The following is a 20708-nucleotide window of genomic DNA, read 5'->3' as shown; positions in this document are numbered from 1 at the left end:
AGCGCCGCGCCGAGGCGCGGGGCGTGGTCGGGAAGTCAGGAGAAACCGGGAAGGAGGGGGTGGGGTGGTGACGTCGAGCCACGGGGCGTGGTCAAGGCGGCGGCCCCTAGATGGGGAGAAGGTCTGTGTGCACGTGGACCCGTCCTGGAGCGGCGAGAATCCGGAGTTTCCAGGGAAGTGAAGCAGCAAAAGCAGGTGCCCTTCTCCAGTTCGGCGGGTGGGGGTGGCCCTCCAGCAACTGGAACGCAAAGCCTCTGCACGCTGGTCCTTCCTGAGCCTCTCGGGAAATGAGTTCTTCCCCGGTCCAAGCTGAGAAGGGAGGAAAAGTGTTAAATCTGACACTGGGTTTCACACTCAGTGTTTTAGATGTTATTCTTTAGGTTTGTCATTTCCCATTCACGTTGGTGACGCCACAAGTCCGTATCGCTAACCAGATCCTGCTCAAAAACCACAGGCTTCTGACAGCCGCCTAGTGGGCGCTTTCACCTGGAAGTCCTGCAGACCCCTCACAATTCAGTCGTTAAAAGCTGGTTTCACGATTTCATTAGGACCCCTATCTTACTACCACCTCTGCCACATTTGGTAAAACTGGGCAGTTGGCCAAGGCAAAAGGAAGAGCTCTGGGCTTCCCTGGTGGCGCAGTGGTTGAGAGTCCGCCTGCTGATGCAGGGGACACGGGTTCGCGCCCCGGTCCGGGAAGATCCCACATGCCGTGGACTGGCTAGGCCCGTGAGCCGTGGCCGCTGAGCCTGCGCGTCCGGAGCCTGTGCTCCGCAACGGGAGAGGCCACAACAGTGAGAGGCTCGCGTACCGGAAAAAAAAAAAAAAAAAAAAGGAAGAGCTCTGTCCTAGGGTCATTCTTCACACTCTCCTCCACTGTGACACCTGGGACATTGTACTGAGCATCTGTAGTAGAAACCACATCTGCACTGCCTCTGCCTTGGTTCACGTGTTCACCTTTTCCCTCTCTTGTAGACTTTCACCTCTTTTTTGAGTCTCCGTGCCTCTGTGTAGTCTTACAACACTGTCCTCCCATGCTGCCAGCTGATAAATGGAATATTGCCTGTCGTATCAGTAAACAGAGAATGTCAGTCATCAGCGATTGCAGCCACAGCTGATGGTGAGCTGAGGCGCCTTGAGGAAACTCAGGATATTAAAACACAGGATGCTGGCCCCAGATAGCTGAGGTGCATATCAAAGGAATGATTTCGGTGAGCCCAGACTCTTGCATCTTCCCATACATAGAAAAATACTAAATTCCATAACTTGACATACCTGGTTTTCTTTAACAGTAATATTTTGACATTCAGACTACCTACCCTTTGTTGCAAAACCTCTGTATATCCTGGCTCCCCCCCCCCCCCACCTCCTTGGAGCAGTTCTCTCAGGGTTAGTTGAGATGCTGCCTCCTGGGCTTGAAGTCCTAAAAATTCCTGCCAAATAAAACACAACTCTCAACTTTCAGGTTGTGAATATATATTTTTAATTGACACCGCTTAACAAACTAAGGAAAACCAGAAGCTGCTCTTGGGCTTCTAAATGCTCTGGCTGATCGTTGCCCAAAGGTAATTTGCTAAGCTCCCTTGCAGGGTCCTTTGTGATATAACTCTGGCTGGCTTTTCTGTCCCTAACCCACACCCCCCTGCATTGCCCTTGCACATGTGTCTTTTGCCTGGAATGCCTTCCCTCCCCCTTTGCCCACAAGCGTCTGCCTCTTACATCATCTTACTTCAGTGCTGCCTTCTCGGTGCAGCCTTCCACAGGACTAGGCATCCCTTTATCCTCTGCCCGCTGTGCTCCTACGTAGAGGCTATAATATTTTTACACTGCATGACAGTTGTTTACATAACCCTCTCTCACTTAGCTCCTTTTGAATGCCTTAACAGCTGTTCCCTTTGTGCACACCATAACAGGTACATAGACTTTCATTAAATATTTGTTGAAATAAGGGAATGGTTAAGTAAACACTGGCATATGATGTGGGAGACCACAATGTGGATGTCAGGTGTTGGCACTTCCCCTGGGAAGCCATTCTTTTGTGCACGTTATAGCATCAGGACAGTCACTCAAAGGTTATATAGGCAAGCTGCTTTGCTCTTTCTTCCCCTTAGATTTATAACCCAACTTTGCACCTCATCTTTGAGTCTTATAGCTTTTATAGCCCCGTGCATTCCCCTCTTGTTTCATTCTTACCAGGGGGATGAGAGTAGTCGTGGCTGAGTGGGTATTGGTGGGATAAATCTGTTCTTGGGCTTTGTGGGTCTGGTTAGTGGTTTGTCCACCAGCCAGTTATAAAAGTTGCTATTTGCAGGGGCTGAAACGACTCGCCAGCACCTTTGTGCTCAAAGGAACTTCCCTGGAGCCCAGATGTATGACTAAGGAAGGATGGCGAATAGACAGTCACTCATTCATTCTGGATTTATTGAGTACCCACCGCGTGCCAGACTATGCGCTAAGTGCTGAGGTTTATGACTGTAAACAAAGCAGCCATGGGCCCTGCCCTCGTGGAGTCACAGGCCAGTGAGAAGGACGGATACTGAACAAATGGACACAACTTATTTACGCAACTACAAGTTGAGATGTGTACTATGAAAGAAAAGAGCAGGGTGTCTGACAGAGAATGACTGGGGTACCTGATTTTGGAAGAATCTACAAGGCCTCTGAGAGAAAAGGCCATCTATGCTGAGACGTGCCGTCAGCCAGGCAAAGAAGAGGAGGAAGAGTGTTTGAAGCAGTGGATCCTCAGGCAGAGGTCCTGAAGCAGCAAAGAGCGTGGTGCATTCCAGGGACTTCAGACAAACCAACCAACAACAAGTGAGTAAAAGTAGAGGAGACTGGAGAAATGAGGGTCCAGGAAGGGCCTTGTAAACTCTATCAGACAAGATCCCAGAGGAAATAGATAGCACCCTCAAGCTGGGTAGAGAGTTTAATAAAGGACTGTTAGGGGAGCTTCCCTGGTGGCGCAGTTGTTAAGAGTCCACCTGCCAATTCAGGGGACGCGGGTTTGAGCCTCGGTCCGGGAAGATCCCACATGCCACGGAGTAGCTGAGCCCGTGCACCACAACTACTGAGCCCTCATGCCACAACTACTGAAGCCTGAGTGCCTAGAGCCCATGCTCCACAACAAGAGAAGCCACCACAGTGAGTAGCCCATGCACTGCAAAGAAGAGTAGCCCCTGCTCACCGCAACTAGAGAAAGCCCGTGCACAGCAACAAAGACCCAACGCAGCCCAAAATAAAATAAATATATAAAATTTTAAAAGAGGACTATTAGGGATTGTGTAAAGCCCTGAGGCTCCTAACAGCAGATGGGCCAAGAAAGGAAGTGGTCACCAGAACCTGAGAAATAGGGCCACCTGCCAGAGCCGTGGCCTTGGGTCAGGAGATGCAGCAACTCATGGCAACCCGGAAGGAAGGGGACTGGGAGTGTTCGTACTGTGACCTCAGTGCAGGGAGGCCAGGGTGTGAGGGAGGAGGACACGAGGACAGTCTGTGGAGGCCGGCCTCCCAGAGGATAGAGTGGAGAAGGCACGTGGAACAGAAGACATCACATACACCTTGGGGCAGCCGAGGGCTTCTCTATCCCTGCCCAGTGCTGCCATTTCCCTGTTTATCCTTCTACCTCATTTAAGCTAGTGCAGCCACTTACTCTAGAAATCCAGAATGAAGGGTAGTGTAGTGCAGTGGCTCTCCAGCCTAAGTGGGCACCAGCAGCACCTGGAGGGCTGGCTAAGCTACACGGCTGAGCCCCATCTCGGTGTCTGACTCGTTGGGCTGAGACTTGAGAGTCTGCATTTCTAACAATTTGCATTCCCAAGTGTTATTTTTTTTTTAACATCTTTATTGGGGTATAATTGCTTTACAATGGTGTGTTAGTTTCTGCTTTATAACAAAGTGAATCAGTTATACATATACATATGTTCCCATATCTCTTCCCTCTTGCATCTCCCTCCCTCCCACCCTCCCTATCGCACCCCTCTAGGTGGTCACAAAGCACCGAGCTGATCTCCCTGTGCTATGCAGCTGCTTCCCACTAGCTATCTACCTTACGTTTGGTAGTGTATATATGTCCATGCCACTCTCTCGCTTTGTCACAGCTCACCCTTCCCCCTCCCCATATCCTCAAGTCCGTTCTCTAGTAGGTCTGTGTCTTTATTCCAAGTGTTATTGAGACAGCTGTCTTGGGACATTTTGCTAACTACTGTGTAGTAACTGACAAGAGTGTATAGACTCTGGAATTAAATGGGACTTGTTTCAGATCCCGCCTCTGCTGTCTACTATCTGTGTCACTTTTTTGAGCCTCTGATAAACTGCTAATAGTGCCCACTTGTGAGAATTAGAGAACAGAGACACCATTATATTTGTGGATGTCAAAAAACACAAAAAATCTGAAGGAAAAATATTTATAATAAAATAGTAAACTTTAAAGAAAATCAGTAAGAGAAAGTAAGCTACCCCAATAGAAAAAAATGGAAATGTATGAAGGGCATGAAGTAGCACTAAATCAAAGACTAAAAATGACAAAAAACACATGAAAAAGTCTTAAACTTCACTACTAATTAAAGAAATGCAAGTTAAACCACCCATCAGCACTGTTTGCCTGTTGAACCAGCAGGAATGTTTTAAAAAATGAAAATAGCGGGCTTCCCTGGTGGCGCAGTGGTTGAGAGTCCGCCTGCCGATGCAGGGGACACAGATTTGTGCCCCGGTCCGGGAAGATCCCACATGCTGTGGAGCGGCTGGGCCCGTGAGCCATGACCGCTGAGCCTGCGTGTCCGGAGCCTGTGCTCTGCGACGGGAGAGGCCACAACAGTGAGAGGCCCGCATACCGGTAAAAAAAAAAAAAAAGTTTGGTTAAAAATTAGTATGTCCAATATAAGCCCATTTTTGTTTCATTAAGATAAAAAGAAAAATACCCCACAAGTGCAGCATGTGTGTGTGTAAGATTCTCAGCCTAGGTGTGCCTCCCTCTGTCCAACCTTCCTAAAACTCAGCCCATTCTGTTACGACCACACTGATTGATGTGGGACTCATCCCTGCGGTCAACAACAGGGAAGCAGCCAGGATTATTTCCTGCAGATGTGGTAGAACTATCAGAATTCCATTCTCAGCAACACAGTAATTATGATCCTCTTCAAATGGAAAGGCAGGGGTGCAATGAAGAACTCATCATGGAAATTATCCAGGCCTAGTCATTTCCAAGGCCCCCATCTAGTGGCAATGGAACTTCTTGAGATAACTCTAAATTTCAGCATAGTTTAAACATCCTTCAAGCAGTGAAGACTGTGTGTTGTTTTCCCCAGTGCTGGAGGCTGCAAACTTTTTCTGTCAAGGGCCAGAGAGGAAGAATCTCCAGCTTGCTGTCTGTTGCCCTGAGTATGGCTGTGTTCCAATAAAATTCTACTTATGGACACTGAAATTTGGATTTCATATACCTTTCATGTATTATGAATTTTTTTTAACCATTTAAAACTGTAAAAACCATCCTTAGCTTTGCAGGCCATACAAAACAGGTAGCAGGTCACAGCTTGTGGACCCCTGTGCCAGCCTCATGAGGGAGGTGCAGCCAGCACCTAGCACAGGACCTAACAAAATAGAAGATGCTCCATAAATGTTTACTGAATGGGTTGAATGGCGATTACCAGCTAAGCTCCATGATGCCTCAGACTTAAAAACGTAGAAAAACAAACACCCTCAAACGAACATTTACAATGCAGTTTCCATATACTTCTTTCATTAATATACTTAATGTTTTACAACATTTCTTTTCACTTATTTTCTAACAGCTTTGGCACTTTTATGGAATAAAATGGATTTCCCTGAGTGGAGCCCTACTTTATAAAAGTACATATACAGGGTACGGCCTGTAATGGTTTAATTTGTGATTATTTCCTGGGAACCAGTCAGGTCCAAGGTCAGAGACCTTACACAGAGAGGAGCCTGGGAGAGCAGACAACAGAACACTAAGCTCACTGTGACATTTTATCTTCACGTGGAGACTTTCATGTGATTTAAACTTCTTTTTGCTTATCTTCTAGATCAGCGGTCCCCAACCCCAGGCCACGGACCGCTAGCAGTCCGTGGCCTGTTAGGAACCAGGCCGCACAGCAGGAGGCGAAGGGTGGGTGAGCGAGCGAAGCTTCATCTGTATTTACAGCCGCTCCCCATCGCTCGCGTTACCACCTGAGCTCCGCCTCCTGTCAGATCAGCGGCAGCATTAGATTCTCACAGGAGTGTGAACCCTACTGCGCATGCGAGGGATCTAGGTTACGCACTCCTTATGAGAATCTAATGCTTGGTGATCTGAGGTGGAGCTGAGGTGGTGATGCTAGCGCTGGGGAGCGGCTGCAGATACAGATTATCCTTAGCAGAGAGGTTTGACTGCATAGTAAATCAACTGCTTGCAGACTCATATCAAAACCCTATCAGTGAGTGGCAAGTGACAAGCTGCATCTGTAATAATAATAGAAATAAAGTGCACAATAAATGTAATGTGCTTGAATTTTAATCCATGACATAAAATGTTACCCAAGACACAATTAACACATTGTATAAGAAAATAAAATGTAATGATCAAATTCAATTTTGTAAATATTTCTATGGCACAGAGATTTCCCTCAGATCCAACCTTGTGATTGTATCTTTCTGAGAACTATACCATAGTAGTAAACCATGAAGAAAACAAGTAAAGCTTGTTAAAATTACTGTCACAGATGTACTGTTTACTAATTCAAAGAACACTGAGTTCATTCATTCACTGAACTCATTTTATTCATTAATAAATTCCCTTACGTAGAATAAATGTAATACTCCATGCTTATCGTGAAATAGTGGTTTCTTCCAGTATAATCAGGAAACTAATCAATACTTAGGACACAAGGAAACGTCCATTTTAATCACATCAACATTGTCACTTCTTAGGTTCTGGCATTATCAATGTAGAAAAGCACTTTTTCTTGAGGCAACAGCAAATTAATGGTGCCGATATGAAATACGACAAATCCAATGGCGTCAGCATTGCTTGAGGAATTTTCAGAAATTTAGGTGAATAAAACTATAACCACAAATAAAAGAAAGATGGTTAGTTATGTCCTCTTTTCAGAAGAGTGAAAAGCTCTTAAGCTTTCTTGATCTTCTGCAGAACAGCAAGAACGTATAAGTTTCCTTCAAATGTTTTAAGGTTGAACATTACAGTTATATTAATAATTTTGGAATTTAGCCTCATTGAATGAAATTTCAAAACTAAGTAACTGATAAAAAGCTGTAAAATTTGGCTAGGAATTATAAACTCTTAAAAGATAATTTTCAAGATACATGCCTCAGACAACATAAGTGTAAAATTCATTTTTACATCATTCTTGATAATACCTGGCTTCCCAAATTCACAGAAACAAATATGTAAATAATGAAATCAGAAGTTCTCATATTCAAAGGATGGGGCCTCTTCCCTTTTCACAACTCATCAGGTTCTTATGTGCCAAAAATGTTGAAAACGCACACACCCAAACACAGTCTCAGCCCAGAGGAACACATGTCCCTGAACTTTCACACCTCTGAAGAGAGGAGATGGGGAACATACGTGATCCCCCCTTGCCATGTGATGTTAACTATTTGTGTGTGTGTGTGTGTGTGTGTGTATATATATATATATATACACACACATATATATACATATATATATACACACATATATATAGATACATATATATATATATATATATATATATGTCAGGTTTGCTTTATGAGATTATCAGGATAAAATAAAGGGTTACATTTTCACCTTCTGTTATGCTACCTGGTACAATGATACCCAAAGTAGGTAGAGTACTACCAAGAGATTACACAGTGATTGGTAAAGTGGCCTAAAATAATTAGGCTCTTTATTTATAATTCCCTTTTAAAAGTTGTCATTTGACAATAGCTTCAATTTATAACAGCAGATAAAAGAAAGTGAGGTGCCAGGCTATATTAATCAAAATATTCCAAGATAAAAGTACAAAACCTGAAAATAACTTCAGTGAACTAGACATTTAGAAAGTTACAATTATTAAAACTCTGAATAAAAAGGTCTTGAGAACAGGTCGATCTCAAAACAGTATTTTACAATCTTTGGAAAAAATAGGCAGATTTCAAATAACTTGAAGTATGATTTACAGATTTCATACAGCCTGGGTTTTTAAAAAATGTTTTTCCTGCAGTGCTGCTTTGATTTAAAGTGTCTCATATTAAGTTTACCAATAATTGCTTCTTTATACTGAAATAAAACTCTGTTTATTCATTAATTTCCTGTATATCCCGTCTGGTTTCGAAAGCAGTTCTTCATGTTTCCCACACTCGGTGATCTTCCCCCGGTCAAGGACAGCTACCATATTGGCATTCTTAATGGTGGACAGACGATGGGCGATGATGAACACCGTCCTTCCTTCCATCAGTCGATCCAGAGCTTGCTGAACGAGGTACTCGTTTTCAGCATCCAGTGCACTGAATAGGAGAGCCCACAGGAAAGCAAAGACGTCAGGGCCACGCACACTGTTCACGCGTGTATTTCCTGGTGCACGTACACTGGCCCCTCATTAGCAGCCAATTTTCACTATGATCAAAATTGCAACTTCTTGGGTCAACTATCTATATTTTATATTATAAAGTTACTATAAAAAAAAGAAGCTTTGGACCCTTGATCTCCATAGAACTACTGCCATGTAAGTTAAAAGCATTTTGCACAGTTGCTGATTGGTGATCAGGGATTCACCACAAATGTCTGAATTGAAACTAGAACCCTCAACTCATGACTCGGCCTGCTCACTGCCTCCCAACTGTCATGATTAATTCAGACCCCGTGACTTTAAAGTGTAAGGCATTCTCAGCCGTATCACTTGAAGTACAGAATAAAAGTTTGTGATAGAGGAAGAATTTGGTTTAATCCAATTACACATTAAGATAGCCTCACCTGGTTGCTTCATCTAGGAGAAGAATTCTGGGATTCTGAAGAAGGAAAAACATTAAAAGGAAAAGAAAACATAATTTTATTAGAAAAACACAAACTCTCAGTAATAAAACGAAATAAAGTGCTGATACGTGATACAACATGGATGACCCTTGAAAACACTCTGCTGAGCGAGAGGAACCAGACACAGAAGTCCACCTCGTGTGCGATTCCACTTAGAGGAAATGTCCACAACAGGCAGCTCTGCAGGGGCAGAGTCGTTACCTGGGACTGGGGTCAATGGGGAAATAGGCAGGGTGGTGTGTGGATGCTATTTTGGGGGTGATGAAAATGTTCTAAAATTGATTATGGTGACGGAGGCACAACTCTGAATACGCTAACGCTGAACTGCACGCGTTCCATGGGTGAACTGTAGAGTGTGTGAATTCTATCACAATAAAGCTGCTACAAAAGAAGAAAAACAAACTCGTAAGTGTCTGAGATCGCATGATCTCACACAAAAACCATGATCACAGTGATCAATGAATCGGATATTCTTCATAGTACAGCTTTAACCTGCTGGTGAATCAACCAACAGTATGAAGTGGGGCTCTAAAGTGAGTCACATGGAGTCTAGACTCTCAAGGTCCTGCTTGTAGTTTAGCTAGGAGTAGTACACACAGAACTGAGAAACACATAAATTCTAGCTTTGTCTAGGAATCCGTCCGTAAGAAATGAAAACACGCCCACACAAAAGCTTGTACACTGTTCATTCGGAGCAGTGCTATTCACAACAGCCCTAAACCGGAAATAATCCAGAAGTTCATTAACACTTGGGTGATAAACAAATTGTGGTCTGTCCATACAAAGGAATGGAAAGGAATAAAGTACTGATATAGGCTACAACATGGAGGAGCCTCAAAAACTATACTACTGAAAGAGGCTAGAAGCAGAAGACTGTATCTTGTCTGATTCCATTTATCTGAAATGTCCAGAAAGGCAAATCTAGACAAACAGAAAGTAGATTAGTGGCAGGCTGGGGCTGGGAAGGCAGAAAGGTTGCAAAAGGGTATCAGGGTGATAGAAATGTTCTAAAATTGGATTGTGTGATGGGCGCACAACTCTGTAAATTTACTAAAAGTCACTGAAAAGTACATTTAAAACTGGTCAATTTTATGATATGTAAATCATGCTTCAATAAAGCTGTTTTTTTAAAAAAAAATCACCTATAAATCTGAGGAGAATAGTTATATAACAAAGGAGAAGGCCATCATTTCCTACAAAATACAATGTCTATGACTTTCAGCTTTTCCCTCTCCTCTTAGGAGCCTTGTATAAGTATTTCAAGTCTGTACTATTCAGTTTAGCAGGTGATTACAGATTATACGAGTAAGAATACTTGTATTATTTTGGTATTTTGATATAATCACTACTCTACCAGTTAGACTGTATGCTTAATTTTATTATTTTTTTGTACTGAAGTGTAGTTGATGTACCATGCTGTGCTCTGCTGCACAGCAAAATGACTCAGTTACACACACAGAGACATTCTTGTTTTAAAATATTCTGTATGCTTCTTGATGGAAGATCCGTGTGTTAAACTGTTCTCCCTCTGGCTCCTAATACTCAGGAAACACTTGCTAAATTTGGACCACAGGTACTCAGTGGAATTCCCAACTCATCTTTCACCAGAACTGTCAACCATATACCCACCCGCCCCTTCCCAAGAAAAAGGAAGAAGAAAAGTTGCACATTACAAATTACAAGGTCCCTGATTAAGAACAATGCCAACCCCCGCTGAGAGGCTTCCGGCTTACCTTAAGCAGAGCACGGGCAATTGCAATTCGCTGTTTCTGCCCACCTGACAATGACAATATATACATTTTAAAATTGAACGCCTTAACAAAAATTCTTGGTAACAGGCTTTTCTGATGAGCCATGTGGCAATTTGAAGGTAGTTTCTCCCAGTCATAGTTGAGATAGATGCGAGAACAGAAACCTACGTTTTAAATATTATAATGTTTCCTCATCTATCTCAAGATTAATAATAACAATAATTATTATCATGGCTAACACTGAGGAATTCCTACGTCCCAGGCATTTCCTAAATGCATTACATGTATTATTTCATTTCATCTCAAAAACAAGCCTTTGAAGTAGATCCTATAATGATTCTCTTTTTACAGGTGAAAAGCTGAGGCACAATATCCTGTGAGAGGCCTCACAGCTGGTCAGTGGCAGAGCCGAGGTCTGAACAGTGTTGTGCGCTTTTAACCACACACGTGCCGTGCCCCGCAAGAGGGCACCTCTTGTAGCAGGAAACGAACGGGAAACTCGAGGAAGTTAGAGGTTTCAGAGCAGTACGTGAGATGGACAGGAGCGAAAGGAGCTGGGACTGGTAACTCCACTGTCCGCCCAGAACACTACTCCATACTTCCACTCTCACGCTGTTTTCTTTTTCCTGCCCCAGGGAACAACCGACACACGCGGTACTTTGTGCGTGTATGAAAATGGGGGCAACAGATAGACTATGCCATGCTAGCCAGCCCCCTTTGTAAAACTCAAATTCGACTAAACGCCAGGGGGTGGTGTGGGGGAAGGGGGAGGGACGGACAGATGATACTTCCCCTCCTCACCCCTGTTGCACCCCACCCTCTCCTTCCCCCCAGGGACGCTCTCCTAAGTTATAACTGGTGAAGTCTCAGCGCAGGACTCAACTCACTCCTCCCAACTTAGTTCATGTTAGGAAACTCAATTCCACTTTTGGTGACGAAAACATTCCTTTTTGGTTGATGTTACTGGCTGAACCTACTTATTATTTCATCTGAGACAAGTTAATCATTTAAACTGAAATGGGTGGTGCTGCTAAAAGCTGTCCTCAACCAGGCAACCCCACCCTCATGAGGAGGGAAGGAGGAAAAACCCTTCCTTTCCCAGTTCTCTGGTTGGTGGGGGTCTGAGTGCTTGGTGTGGGTCAGCAGAGCGGCCAGCAAGGGCTCTGGTCAGCTCTGAAAACCCCAGTGCCAATGCGCACACAGGGGCCTTCCTCCAGGGTAGACCGTGACCTTCGGTTACTTCACTGGAGATGGAGCTTGAGCATCCTGGTCGAAGGGAAGGACATGCAGCACCTGTTCCAAGCGAGCAGGTGCTGTGCTCATGGGACAGAGCACAGGTAGCTCCCAACCCCACCCCTCCATCTCGGTAATTTCACCACCAGCAGCTTACACTGGAGTCCTGCCCAAGGACACGTCTGTTCCAGCGACACAGTAGTGGTTCTACTCCCGGAACTTCCCCAATCTATCAAAACCCCGGAACTTCCCCAATCTATCAAAAAATATTTTTTCATCTACTGCCTATCATTGAAACAAATCATACACAACAAAATTAAAACGTTTTTGTGTTAAAGTCTGCAGTCTAAGTTCAAGCAAACGGTTTAGCACTGGAAGGACTCCTGCCCCCACCCAACCCGGCAGCTTCACTCTGACGTGGAGGTCTCTACCCCCTGCTTGCACACATCCCGTGACAGAGCTCGTCGTGAAAGGAAGTACAGTTGAATATTTGTAATTAAAAAAAAAAAATCTGTGTTTCACCAAAGATTTACTCCTCTATTCATTGGTCCCACTTCTGTACTTGAAAGCAATAGAACTGTTTTCTCTTTCCCTCCTGGAAACACCACCCCCAAAGGCGATCTGACCTGCGGGGGGAGCCGATACCATGGGCCAGATGGTGCCACAGCCCTGCGAGCCCCCATTCGTCCAGGACGGGGCAGAGCGGACTCCACCTGGGCCAGGTCTGGACCAGGGCCTGTCTGTGCACAGCCTCACACTGAGAATGCTTTTTATGTTTTAAAGGAGTCGTTAAAAAATAATAAGAAGACTGTGACAGAGACCACGTGTGACGCACAAACCTAAATCATCTACTCTCTGGTCCTTTACAGAAAAGTTTGTAAGTCCTGGGTCTACACACAACCTACGAAGTGAGGAATAAGGAGCCCCTTCAGCTGCACGTCTGCCCTGATGCAGTCTCTGCCTCCTGGACAAATCATCCTGCCATCTGCGGTATCTGTCTTATTTTCTACAATTTTCAAGGATCTCGAGTTACAAAACGTATCTTTTCTGGGATGAGAGAAAGCTGCTGTGGCTGAGTACTACCCAGTGGGACACCAGTGGGAATCTGGAAACAGGTCTGGGGTAGAAAGTGAAAGGAACTGGGGAGTTGTCCACATACAAAAGAGATGTGAGAAAACGAAAAAGGTTAATTTCATAAACTCTAAGGACAAGAGCCTAATTAGAAAATAACACTGCGACGGGAAGTGTTTAGAGAGTGTTTGCTGCAAAGGGGTAACAAAAAGGTACCTGAGAGGAGAACACCCTTTTCTCCGACCACAGTGTTGAACCCTTGAGGGAAATGTCGGATGAAAGCAGCTGCATTGGCTACACCAGCCACTTTCTCTACCTGCTCAGCCGTCACCGAGGAGGGGTCGTCTGCACCATAGGCAATGTTCTCCGCAATTGAGCAAGAAAACAAAATTGGTTCCTACACATTGGAAATAAAACGTATTTACTGCAAATTGCAACAGTCTAGTAAATACAGTGGAGCTTAGTACAATACTTACAGCTAAGACACTAAACGGTTCCCAGAGAATATATACTGTTTTTCTGGTTCATTCTCCATAAATATACCCCATGGGCGATTAAAAAATTCATGCATTAGCACGAGCAGGACTGCCTTTATCACCTGTAGGTCCCCCACTGCAGGACACGGGGTCCCACAGTAGCCACCTGCAAGCGTCCGGCACACAGCAGGCGCTCTGTAAATGCAAGTCCCCCTCCCCGAGGAGGACCCCGAGCCCGTCGGCATTCTCCAGCTGCCTGCCTTCCAAGGGCAATGGGAGAATCCATTTCTATCACTTTTTGATATACACACAGAGCAGAAGGGAACGTGGCATTTGGACAGAGCTATTCTGTGGAATAGTGCTAAAAAGCAAATGAACTCCCAGCTTCTTTCTCCCTCCCTAATAAGGCTGTGGCACTGCCGTGACCCTTGCACCACCGAGCCAAGCCCCCCGTCGCTGCCCCCCACCAATGGAGTGGTGCTGAGGGAAGGCTCATTAGAGGAAGAGGCTCAGCAGTCGGGGTGCTTGGGTTTGCCTGCTGTGCACGAAGCTTGGTGATAAAAATACCAATAGCTGTGTCAAAACTCCCCTGCACCGAGTGGTCCTGTGAAAACAGCCTCATCAAAGACATCGCATTCCATCAAGGTTCTTGAAATCTGCAGCCTCTTTGCAAGGAGACCCTGGCTCTGGCCACAGCCTTTGCTTGCTTGTCTCTGAAACCCATTATGCAAAACAGTAGACTGGCTAGCAATGAAAATGAGAATTGAGGAAGAGCCAGAAGCAGCTAAACAGTTGTATCTTTTTCTCCCCAATCTTCTAGACTATCTGCATTACAAAGTAATGCCAGTCCCCAGCTTCTGATAAAGTCAATGCTTCGAGTGGTTAAAATGTTTAAGGTCTTCAGGAAACAGCACTATTTACAAACCTAAACAACCTGCCCTGGAGACTGGTTTCATAAATCTAGAAAACTTCCATTCCTTTTCTTTTGAAAGGTTCAAGACCAAGAAAAAAGCAAATGACAAAAGCAATTTTAAAAGAAAATGTAATAAAAATGGAGCCCTCTCCTCCTACCTGACTCACTGTCCCAATCTTGGATCTCAGCCAGACTGGATTTAGCTGACGGATGTCACGGCCATCAAGACTGATCGTTCCTTGCAGAGAAGAAGGAAAGAGTCACTAAGTGTCATGGGGCCAATGACTCATGTAAACACAGAAAGGCTCTGATGTGAAAATTCTAGACTCAGTTTTTTAAAGATCAGATACTCAAAATCTCCAAACAGAATCTAAAACCAACGTATTTTAGGGAATTTCAGAGCTAAAAGGGACTTTTCTGGATTGTCCACGCCTACTATCTCCCTGCAGTGGTTAGATGACTAAGCCCACCTAGCTCGTCCATCCAGCTCGCCTTCCCGAGTAAGCACAGCTGGAGAGTCTGCTGTCTGCAACTAACACTCTGACATGGTGGCAGAGTGTTTCAACAGTCAGATGTAACTCTGTGACCTCAGCTGACAGAATTACCTCTACACCTTGAGGGAACGCAATCATGCTTCCCGATGACAATGACAGTGACCAACACAAGAAATCCCATTCCTTCTCAGTTAGGTGTGTGGCATTATACAAGCCAGCTGTAAACTTTCATAAACCTACCAAAACCTGAGGTCTTGACTTAAAAAGTGTAGTGTTCTATAGGCTACACAAGGCAGGAATATAAGTGTAGTTGCTTTTCTCCTTGATTTACTCACCGTTGTGAAGAAACTAGAGGCTTAGTATTTTGACTTGATTTGCATCCCACTCACTAGGATTTTTTTAAACTCAGAATTTTACAGCAAGTAGAGGGTAAACCAAGGCAGTGATTCCAGAGGCCAACAGTGTAGTAATACCCATTTTAATGCACTTCATGGTTCTGTGGGTCATGACCTGTGAGTCAGATAATTACCTGGCACATAACCAGCTCTCACACTGTTGTAACCAAAAAGACCATAAGACATACTCTTCAAATTCATGGTTTTATTTTATACTGACAATTGTTTTCTTGCTGAGAAATACCATTCTTTTTTTTAATATTTATTTAATTTTACTTTGGCTGCGTTGGGTCTTAGTTGCGGCATGCGGACTCTCAGTTGCGGCATGCATGTGAGATCTAGTTCCCTGACCAGGGATCGAACCTGGGCCCTCTGCATTGGGAGCGCAGAGTCTTAGCCACTGGACCACCAGGGAAGTCCCCATCATTGTTTTCTTAATCCAAAAACAGACTATCTTCTCCGAGCTCTGATACAAAGAAGGATATCAACTCTGTAACTGTGTGTGGTGATGGATGTTAACTCGACACGCTGTGGTGATCATTTCACAGTATATACATATATGGAATCATTATGCTCTACACCTGAAACTAATATGTTGTAGGTCAACTATATATTTTAAAAAGATATAAAGAAGTAAAATAATATGTTCTTTGCTCTGAAAGCTGCTATAATCCAGTTAAAATTTAAAAAAAAAAATCTGAATGAGAAAAGTCTGTAAGAAAATCTCTACTACCGCAAGAAAGCTTCAATGGAGCAGCGGCCCAGAAGTGAATCAGTGACGGCCACATGCCCTGTCTGCACACCAGCCCCAGGCAGGAGGACCGGAGGGCTTCAGGGAGAGCCCAGGCTCCTGCACAAGCTCAGGGCTGGCACAGAGTGGCACGTACTCCTGGTGCTGCCGTGGCCGGTGGTGCTCAGCAGCCCCGAGGCACCTTCTTGGAGCCCCTCTCCTGGTGGAGGAAGCACCACACAGGAGACGAGGAGGTGGGGTTCAGGAAGTCACTCTGGACCTGAGTGGCGAACACAAGATACAATGTGCCTGATGGGCCCTCTGTGTGAGCTGCCATAGCCCGAAAAGTGAATCCTCTGTTTGGGACTTCCTTGCTGGGAACAAACCCTCTGTGTTCAGAACTCGCGCACTGCACGGCCCCTGCGTAACCTGACCCTCTCTGGGGGCCCAGGAGAGGCCTCCCGTCCTACAATGTGCTCAGCCACTCACCAGCGCTGGCGTCGTACAACCTCAGCAGGAGAGAAATCACTGTTGATTTGCCAGAACCACTTGGGCCAACCAGCGCTGTGATGGATCCTGCTGGGATAGAAAGGCTGAAATCCTGGAATATGGGCACCTCTGGGCGAGCTGGATAGGCGAAATGCACGTTCTTGAACTCCAAAGCACCCTGGAAGCTCTTCTCGTTTAAAATGGCCCCCTCTGCAAGGGAAGATGGAGCTCCAATCACTCAGGGCAAAGCTCAGGCTCACAGCGGAGCCCAGTGCCCGCCTGTCTGACTGCAGACACGGCCCAGCATGGCGAGTCCTGGAGTCTGGGCTCTTCCCGGGCAAGTCAGGAGGCCTCCGACCAGCGCTTCCCTGAACCCGCTCTGCATCGGCAGTACAACCATACGCCCGCCACCTTGCTGGAGTCTCGCAGCCCTGAGAGGCAGAAGTCCCCATCCCAGTCTTACTGACGGGACGCCGAGGTGAAGAGGGGCCAGCCTGCCCGTGCCAACCGAGCCGTGGATGGAGCTTCCAGCCCGGGAGCCATCCGGGCGAGCCCAGTGGCCTTCTCCCTGTACGCTGCCTCCGCGGTTCCCTTGTCTAGGGTTTACCTCACCTTCTCTAAATCAATGTTTTCAGAGGATGATGATGAACAGGCGGGCGCTGCACAACAGCCCCGGAGCTAGAGGGGGGTCAGAGGTCTGCTCTGTCCTGTGTAACCTTGCTCCTGACTTGGGAGAAGGGGCTCAGTCTCTCCCAGCCTGTCATAGTGGAGAATACTGGGCATTCACTACTGACCTGGGGCCAATGCCAGTACCTAGGGATCAGCGAGTAGCTGGCAGTGGCTGCCGCTCCCAGCCCCGTCCCCCGACCCCTTGGCTGGCTGGCCCAGGCCGCACAGCTGCCCCGAGCACCAGCTTTCCGGGAAGCAGCTGATGAAGGAGACAGCTCCAGCCAATTAGCACCAGCACCCTCCACCCCACCCCGGAAGCCAGGCAACTCAGAGGCTTTTATACATGTGATCCCTCTTCCTGCCTCCCTCCCCCTGCCCACACAAACGTCAAAAGCACCAAGGGAGACGAGTCTGGGCACTGGCCAGGCCCTTCCTATCTGCACCCCTGAGAGGCACTCACTTCTACCCTTCTGTCTGTGGTAGCAAATCGCCTGCAGGGAGGTAAACAGTGGCTGCACACTTTGTGGTCAGTCCCCACGCCTCCAGGGACGCCCTGGGGCCCCATGACAGCGCCCAGCAGCTGTGCTTCCTCACCGCCCACCCCGCTGATGGCCCTGTCCCTGCCACATGCAAGGGACAGAGTCCCGCTCCAGCTCGTCCATCCCAAGTGGGGCAGGAAGCTGGTGTCACGGTCCGAAACCATATTTGTTTAACCCCAGCCAAGAGGAGCAAACCCATTTCAGACCTACCATTGAAAGGAAGCTCCGGCTCTCTCTCAAGGAGCTCCCAGAGGCGGCCCCCGGCACCCAGGCCCTTCATCAGCTCTGAGTAGAAGGAGCTCAGACCTGGGTGAGAAGCAAAGGCACACGTCTATCACTGGTACCAGGAAACGGCCCTCTGCTACTCCCGCACCTCTGGAAACAGTGACCACAACCTGCTGTTAATACAGAATCTGATTTGAAGCAGCTACCTGGGAATCCATCAGAGTTCCCTCAGTCTCATACCCTTGTGTTCCTTCAGTTTCTCCTCCTCCAATTTCATTATTTCTAGTAAGGATTTAATGTTTGGTCAGATCAAGGAATTTATAAATACATATAGTCATACTAATCAACCACTGAATTAAAATCACAATGTTAGGGCTTCCCTGGTGGCGCAGTGGTTGAGAGTCCACCTGCTGATGCAGGGGACACGGGTTCGTGCCCCGGTCCGGGAAGATTCCACATGCCACAGAGCGGCTGCGCCCATGAGCCGTGGCCGCTGAGCCTGCGTGTCCAGAGCCTGTGCTCCACAACGGGAGAGGCCACGACAGTGAGAGGCCCGCGTACCGCAAAAAAAAAACAAAAAACAAATCACAATGTTACATAAAAGTCTACCTACTCAAAAACATAGCAATATAAATAAAATACAATGCTTATCCCATACTTATAAGGAACTTAAGGTACCCCAATATTCATTTAAAAGACATATCCACATAATCAAACCCTCCTTTCAGACACTCAACAAATACAACTTTTACCAGGCTAAAAACTGAAAAGAAATTTGGCAATGTTAAATACTCCAACCTCTTCTTTTTTTTTTTTTTTTTTTTTTTGGTACGCGGGCCTCTCACTGTTGTGTCCTCTCCCATTGCAGAGCACAGGCTCAGCGGCCATGGCTCATGGGCCCAGCCGCTCCGCGGCATGTGGGATCCTCCCGGATCGGGGTACGAACCCATGTCCCCTGCATCGGCAGGCGGACTCTCAACCATTGCGCCACCAGGGAAGCCTCCAACCTCTTCTTAAAGCCACCTTTGAACTATGATTTAATTAATGATTTAAACTCCAAGTACACTCCATGTCAACTGCCAGAACATATACTTGTAACACTTTCCCTCAGTAAGGATGCTTACTTACTTACTTTACGAAAAAATGCAATTCAAATATTCTGTCTAAGGTATACGGTTATTTATACAAGATACGGTGGATTAAAACCTTCAGGTTAAATTAAGAATGCATTGGTCAGAAACAGAGCCACATACATATAGTCAGTTGATCTTTGACAAATGAGCAAATGCAATTCAATGAAGAAAGGGTAGACTTTTCAACAAATGGTGCTGGAACAACCAGACATCCATGTGCAAAAAATGATTCAGGACACAGACCTTACACCTTTCACAAAAATTAACTCAAAGTGGTCTAAACGTAAAACGCCAAACTATAAAACTCTGAGAAGATAACATAAGAGAAAAACATATATGATCTTGTGTTCAGCAATGACTTTTTAAGTATCATATCAAAAGCACAATCCACGAAAGAAAAAAATAAGGAAGTTAGAGTTCATTAAAATTAAAAACTTCTGCTCTGTGAAGGACACTGTCAAGAGAATGAGAAGATGGGCCACAGTCTGGGAGAAATTATTTGCAAAAGACACATCTGACAAAGGACTGGTATCCAAAATACAGTAGTTCCCCCTTATCCGCGGGGGATACGTTCCAAAACCCCGTGGATGCCTGAAACCGTGGTGCTCCATATATACTACAGCTGACCCTTGAGCAACACAGGGGTTAGGGGCGCCAACCCCCTCACATGTGAAAATCCAGATATAACTTTGTAGCAGGCCCTCTGTAACTGCATCCATGGATCGTGTAGTACTACAGTACGTATTTATTGAAAAAAAATCTGTATAAGTGGGCTCTCACAGTTCAAACCCGTGTTGTTCAAGGGTCAGCTGTATTTTTTTCCTACACACACATACTTAAGATAAAGTTTAATTTATAAAGTAAGAGAGTAACATTAATAATAAAATAGAATTATAACAATATACTGTAACAAGTCATGTGAACATGGTCTCTCTCAAAGTATCTTGTACAAATTAAATGCCTTTTCCAACTTAACTAAGCAGTGTGGTGTAATTTTTGCAGTTTCAGGTGGGACAGCAACACCAGCATGAATTTCTTTTTCCTTCTTCACAATTTCATGACCAGAAGACTCATTCTTACCATAGATCTCAGTAACCTCAGCATATGATTTTTTCTCTTTCTTTAAGAAATCAAGAACTTTCACCCTTTCACTTAAAGGAAGCACTTCATGGCTTCTCTTTGGCATATCTGAATTGCCAGATCACCACTCTTGCAATTTGGGGCCATTATTAAGTGAAACAAAGGTCATGTCAATACAAGCACTGCAGTACTACACAGTGCATCTGATCACTGAGACGGCTACCAAAAGACTAACGGGTGGGATGCGCTGGACAAAGGGATGGCCCATGTCCCAGGCAGGAGGCAGGACAGCGTGAGATTTCATCATGCTACTCAGAATGGTGTGCAATTTAAAATTTATGACTTATTTCTGGAATTTTCCATTTAATATTTTCAGACTGCAGTTGACCACCAGTAACTGAAACTACAGAAAGTGAAACCGAGGATAAGGGGAGACTATTGTATACAAAGAATTCTTAAAACTCAACAATAAGAAAACAAACAGCCAATTAAAAAATGGACAA

The 20708-nt window shown here is 45.4% G+C and overlaps 1 protein-coding gene, 1 long non-coding RNA gene and 1 other non-coding gene across 5 annotated transcripts in view; 1 reads left to right on the top strand and 2 right to left on the bottom strand.

The window, feature by feature from the left end:
- The first annotated feature begins 33 nt into the window (after positions 1-33).
- Positions 34-6492, top strand: LOC137209453 (uncharacterized). 2 transcript variants are annotated; one of them, XR_010936064.1, is made up of 4 exons: positions 34-195; positions 976-1211; positions 2312-2814; positions 6039-6492. It is a non-coding gene; the product is annotated as an uncharacterized lncRNA (long non-coding RNA). The 2 variants fall into 2 exon arrangements; XR_010936063.1 differs by lacking the exon at positions 6039-6492 and having other exon boundaries at positions 2312-3913.
- ABCB10 (ATP binding cassette subfamily B member 10) overlaps positions 6490-20708 on the bottom strand; it is a 32724-nt gene continuing 18505 nt past the window's right edge. The window contains exons 7-14 of one of the 2 annotated variants that reach the window (XM_067711156.1): positions 17978-18073; positions 16560-16769; positions 14610-14689; positions 13279-13459; positions 10741-10784; positions 8948-8982; positions 8236-8481; positions 6490-7054 (exon numbers count right to left, since the gene is read on the bottom strand). In XM_067711156.1, the coding sequence (XP_067567257.1) occupies positions 8250-8481; positions 8948-8982; positions 10741-10784; positions 13279-13459; positions 14610-14689; positions 16560-16769; positions 17978-18073 (878 nt within the window). In that variant the 3' untranslated portion in view covers positions 6490-7054; positions 8236-8249. Of the gene's footprint in view, positions 8482-8947; positions 8983-10740; positions 10785-13278; positions 13460-14609; positions 14690-16559; positions 16770-17977; positions 18074-20708 lie in introns of both variants that reach the window. The other variant, XM_067711155.1, reaches the window with a different exon arrangement.
- On the bottom strand, positions 15683-15755 carry TRNAG-CCC (transfer RNA glycine (anticodon CCC)). The gene has a single exon. It is a non-coding gene; the product is annotated as a tRNA-Gly (tRNA).

This window comes from Pseudorca crassidens, chromosome 16 (assembly GCF_039906515.1).
Source record: "Pseudorca crassidens isolate mPseCra1 chromosome 16, mPseCra1.hap1, whole genome shotgun sequence".
In the NCBI taxonomy this organism is placed as follows: domain Eukaryota; kingdom Metazoa; phylum Chordata; class Mammalia; order Artiodactyla; family Delphinidae; genus Pseudorca; species Pseudorca crassidens.
Note: the sequence above shows the minus strand (reverse complement) of the source record. Positions and strands in the feature narration are given on the sequence as shown.